Genomic DNA, 4907 nt, shown 5'->3' on the forward strand with positions numbered 1-4907 from the left:
ATCTAGGGATTAATAATAAGCTTGTCCGATCCATCCAAGTACGGTGTTATTTAATCTCATCTTAAGAAATACCAACTATACATTTATAATGTAAAATATCAAAATGGTGGTAAATACAACCACAATCGTTGTGAATTTCTACGTCATTGATTAGTGTAGTTGTATTGTCACTTGTGTAAAATTATATGGTAGATATATATTTTTAAATCAACCATAACTAGAATAATTGCAAGTTAAAAGAAATATTGCGAAGAGTAGATTAGAGCACACAAAAAAAAAATGAATCAAAGGACGATTTATTTAAAATATCAATTTATACCAACCCAATATTAACCTCTATCTAACTCGTCTCCAATAAATTGTTCAATCAATTTATATTAGTTACATTTCTTGAAAGATATTTTCTTCCAATTCATTTATTTTTGTACCTTTGATTAAAAGGCCTCTCACAAATAATATTAAAGATAAACAAATGATTGTGACAGAGGAAATAATATGGAGTACTCCAATCCAATCTACTCATTGCAATATTAATCGGAAAGCAATCCTTTTTTGACGTTAATGAGAATAATCATAATCATAATTGGAATAATCATAATCCAAATCATTTTGAATGAATTTGGCCAAGTTAATATGCTAATTTTTTAATTAATTGGAAAGGAATTATTTATTACTCCGTATATGAAATTAAACAATATGACACAATTTTAGATATGACATAATGAAGCCCAATTATAGAGTATTTTTCATTTAGATGGGAAAATATTGGAGTTCTCTTATTCTTTTAGTATAAGGAGGAGTAAGAAGTGTGTTAAATCCCATCGCCGAATGTGGAAATCTAGGAAATATTTTTGCATGTGAATTGAGTTAAGTTTTAAGAGGTCATTTCATGGTGGGAGAAAAAGGCACATGTAAATCCTTTCGAGCTAAAGTTGATGCCAGTTAGGTGGATTATTTACATGTCTCTTTTGGGTGGGTGGTGTACTCGCTTGAAGGGGAGTGCTATTGTACTTTTGCTCGAAGTTTCAATGCTGAATCTGCCTAAGCTGAAGCCATGGGAATAAGGGAGCTGTTCAGATGGGCTATGGGTTGTAATATTCTTCATTTGGATATGTCCTCTAATTGTCTCAACTTCTATTACAACTTGCTATGGTGGAGACGCCTCATCATATGACTAGAGGTTTATTACAAGATATTGAGTATTATTTTACGTCGTTTCTTTGTATTTGTTTTAGTTTTTTACCTCGTCGGCTTAATAAGGTTGCTCATAACCTAGTTAGAGCTGAAACAGTCCGTCTCATTATAGACGACCACTATCCGTCTGTAGCTATAGACGGATAGTAGCCCTCTCACAAAATTAAAGTGGGAGGGCAAGTGGGGTATCCATTTCCCACCCACGTGCACTACCCACTTTTATTTGTGAGAGGAACGCTATTCGTCTATATTTATAGACCATAGTGTCCGTCTATAATAAAAATTTGTGTAGCTGAAATAGATTTGTAAGGCTACTATTATTTACAGCTGCCCAAAAAAAAAGTCATGTAATTATAATATCTTCATTTTAAGATATACTTCAATCTGTCTTGAATATGATTAAATTAATTTGATGAATACAGTACATTGTATGATTGCACCAAATGGACAATATAGTCAGTCAGCCTACCAGTGCCCACGAGTGGCTCGTGTATTTGTGCAAGGTACTAAGGCACAAGTTAGAAGCTTAGAAGCAATGCCCACGCCGGGCACGTGTTCACTACACAAAATCATCTTAAAGCAGCAAACCAAAACATTGGAGGTTAAGTAGTTAAATTTCAGGTATACTTATTCCAGGTATCATTGCTCTGTGCAAAATAAATAAAATGGCTGAAGCACCTTCATTTCTTACACACAAAAGGTTTGTTTTCCTCTTTTCCCTCCAACTATCATGTTTGAATCACTTCAGCCAACAAAGCAGTCTTACTGTGTTTTTTGTGTGTATTAGGTATGCGGTGGTGACAGGATCAAACAAAGGACTAGGCCTAGAAATAAGCAGACAGCTTGCTTCACAAGGGGTGGTTGTACTGCTGACTTCCAGGGATGAAAAGAGAGGTTTAGAAGCTATCGAGCAGCTCAAGAATTCAGGGGTTAATTCCGAAAATCTTGAATATCATCAACTTGATGTTACTGACCCACCTAGTTTTGCTGCTCTCATCGATTTCATCAAGGCTAAATTTGGCAAGCTTGATATCTTGGTACTCATCATCTTAAATGTTTTCTTTTCTTTGGTCACTAGATTTCATCAGAATAACCCTTTGGGCTTAATTTGCAGGTGAACAATGCGGGAGTTAATGGTGTTATTGTTAATTTTACGGCTTTACTGGAAGCAATTCGCACTGTAAGTATCCCTTCGACGCATACCTCTAATTTTGTGGTATTCACTACGTATTAGTTACTGTAACACCTCCTTTTAAGAACATCCGACTTTTCGGGAAAAATCAGATGTCCTTTCCCTTTTTTATCACTATGACAAAATCTAATGCCAGACTAATAAAATCTAAAATCTAATGTAGCAAGGGGCGCAAATAAATTATGACGGAGTGATGAAACAGACATACGAGCTAGCAGAAGAATGCTTGCAGACAAACTACTATGGTGTGAAAAGAACCATTAATGCTCTTCTTCCACTTCTTCAGTTATCCGACTCACCAAGGATCGTCAATATTTCCTCTGACGTTGGCCTGCTTAAGGTTTGTATGACTTGAATCTCTGATTACGCTTGCTTGAATTGGTGAATGTCCTGCATAACTATTGTGACTCAGTTTCTACTTTCAGAACTCCATATTGCAGAGGCCTAAAATGCAAGTGACCGCGAAATGACTACAAAATAGCAATCCTACTTCTAACTTATCTGTCAACATTACTCTTTAACTTCTCATTTTCAGTTTATACTCGAGATATTAACCAACGACCTATTATTTCATATCACATTCTTTTGGCTACTGTTCTTTCAGAAAATACCCGGCGACAGAATTAGACAAGCCTTAGGGGATGTTGAGAAACTAACCGAAGAACAATTGGACAAAATTTTGGAAGAGTTCCTTACAGACTTCAAGGAAGGCACAATCGCGGAGAAAGGTTGGCCTACCTTTAAGAGTGCCTATTCTATGTCCAAGGCAGCTCTCAATTCATACACAAGGATATTGTCTCCCAAATACCCTTCAATCATCATCAATTGTGTTTGCCCCGGCGTTGTCAAAACCGATATCAACTGTAAAATGGGTCATTTGACAGTTGAAGAAGGGGCAATTGGTCCGGTGAGGTTAGCACTCGTCCCTCATGGGTCACCCTCTGGCCTATTCTATACTAGAAATGAAGTAACATCCTTTGAGTGAAGGTTTTTTTAGAAGTGCCGTATGTTGCAATTTCAAAATAATTTTGTGCATCTTACATAATTGTACTCTGGTATGTACCAAAAAAAAAAACATAATTGTACTCTGGAATATACCGAGTACTATTTTAAGGGTAGATCACATAAACGGGTTGTAATATCTTTTTTAATTTATTTATTTTTGCATTATTTTCTAATTATTTAGGTCTCGTTTCATGTCTTATTGTCTTTTTACTTTCCGACATACCACCCAATTAATATGGAGTATGTTCATCACGAATTTCATATAAGGGGCACCCAAATTTTAAAGTTACACCGTAAATGATTACGTCAAGGATTAAAGTTACATGAACTTGTGTTAAAATTACATATATTCAAATTAATATTTCAAAATTACATTATTCCAATAGGTTATGTGTAACTTCAATTCTTATAATGTGTAACTTTAATTCAATCAATGTGTAACTTTAAATCCATCCCGCGCAACTTCAAGCTAAGTCTATGAGGGCCATGAGGCTGAGATTATGACTCATGGACTCAATTTATTTGGTGTCTCTTTGAATCTTTGAATGTCTTTATAGTTAATGATGAAAAAGATCTCTTATTAAAAGATATATTACATTCTAGTACTAATTTATGATTCAGGTGAACTGGAAAAGTGCCACGGGATTTATATGTGATTCGGGTGTACCGTATAGGTTAAAGGATAAATTTTATTGCACGACAATTAGGCATGCACTCCTATATGGTATTGTCTGTTGGGTAGTAAAGCATGGACACGTACAAAATATAAGGGTAGCTGAGATGCGTATGCTTTGCTGGTGTGTGGCCAGACAAAAAAGGATAGGCTGAGGAACGAGGTAGTCCGGGAGAAAGTAGGTGTTGCGTCGATTGAAGATAAGATGAGGGAAAATCGTTTAAGATGGTTTGGTCATGTACGGAGGAGAGTACCGGAGACGCCGATAAGGAGAGTTGAGAGTTGAGGAATGGATAAAATATTTAGGGGAATTGGAAGACCGAAAGAAACATGGATAAGGGTGATTGAAAACAGTATGAGTGTTTTAGGAATCAAAGTATAGCGAAGGAGAAGATATTGTGGAGAGAGAGAATCCATTTTTTTTAAATGACTTATACTATTTTTTTTTTGTTTTATGAGTCCGTTTTGTTACTTTAATCTTAATTTTCACGCTTTTCTTATTTTTATTTTAGTTTTTACAAACACATTTGTTTTGTTAACCATTTATCAATTTTCTCTTTCTTTGTTAATTTACCTTTGACCGTATTGGCGGATTCACACTTCTACAAATTTCGTGATGATTTACGTTAACCGACTCTAATCTATGTTGTGCCTAAGGCTTTGATGTTGTTGTTTTATTGTTATTGTTTTATTGTTGATGTCATCATCGTCGTCGTTGTAGTATTAATATAAGCAATAAAGTCAAGTGATTCAATGGTTAAGAAGTGATGTGACCATTATTTGCACACATTTAGTCCCCTAATTGAGCCTATTTTGCATACTATTATAGCATTCTTTGGCCAT

At 35.2% G+C, this 4907-nt stretch overlaps 1 protein-coding gene across 1 annotated transcript; it reads left to right on the plus strand.

The window, feature by feature from the left end:
- The first annotated feature begins 1675 nt into the window (after nucleotides 1–1675).
- LOC141597025 ((+)-neomenthol dehydrogenase-like) lies at nucleotides 1676–3567 on the plus strand. The gene is made up of 5 exons (XM_074417331.1): nucleotides 1676–1894; nucleotides 1982–2231; nucleotides 2309–2374; nucleotides 2550–2726; nucleotides 2991–3567. The coding sequence occupies exons 1-5, from the start codon at nucleotides 1860–1862 to the stop codon at nucleotides 3369–3371; spliced, it is 909 nt and encodes a 302-aa protein (XP_074273432.1). The 5' UTR covers nucleotides 1676–1859; the 3' UTR covers nucleotides 3372–3567.
- The last annotated feature ends 1340 nt before the right edge of the window (nucleotides 3568–4907 follow it).

The sequence above is a fragment of the Silene latifolia genome, chromosome 8 (assembly GCF_048544455.1).
Source record: "Silene latifolia isolate original U9 population chromosome 8, ASM4854445v1, whole genome shotgun sequence".
NCBI classification, from domain to species: domain Eukaryota; kingdom Viridiplantae; phylum Streptophyta; class Magnoliopsida; order Caryophyllales; family Caryophyllaceae; genus Silene; species Silene latifolia.

Bases quoted from the DNA above. Each gene is read 5' to 3' on its own strand.
- LOC141597025 (XM_074417331.1), top strand. From the start codon at position 1,860: ATGGCTGAAGCACCTTCATTTCTTACACACAAAAG. The intron at 2,232-2,308 runs GTACTCATCATC...CTTAATTTGCAG, and splicing joins TTGGCAAGCTTGATATCTTG to GTGAACAATGCGGGAGTTAA. The intron at 2,727-2,990 runs GTTTGTATGACT...CTGTTCTTTCAG, and splicing joins CTGACGTTGGCCTGCTTAAG to AAAATACCCGGCGACAGAAT.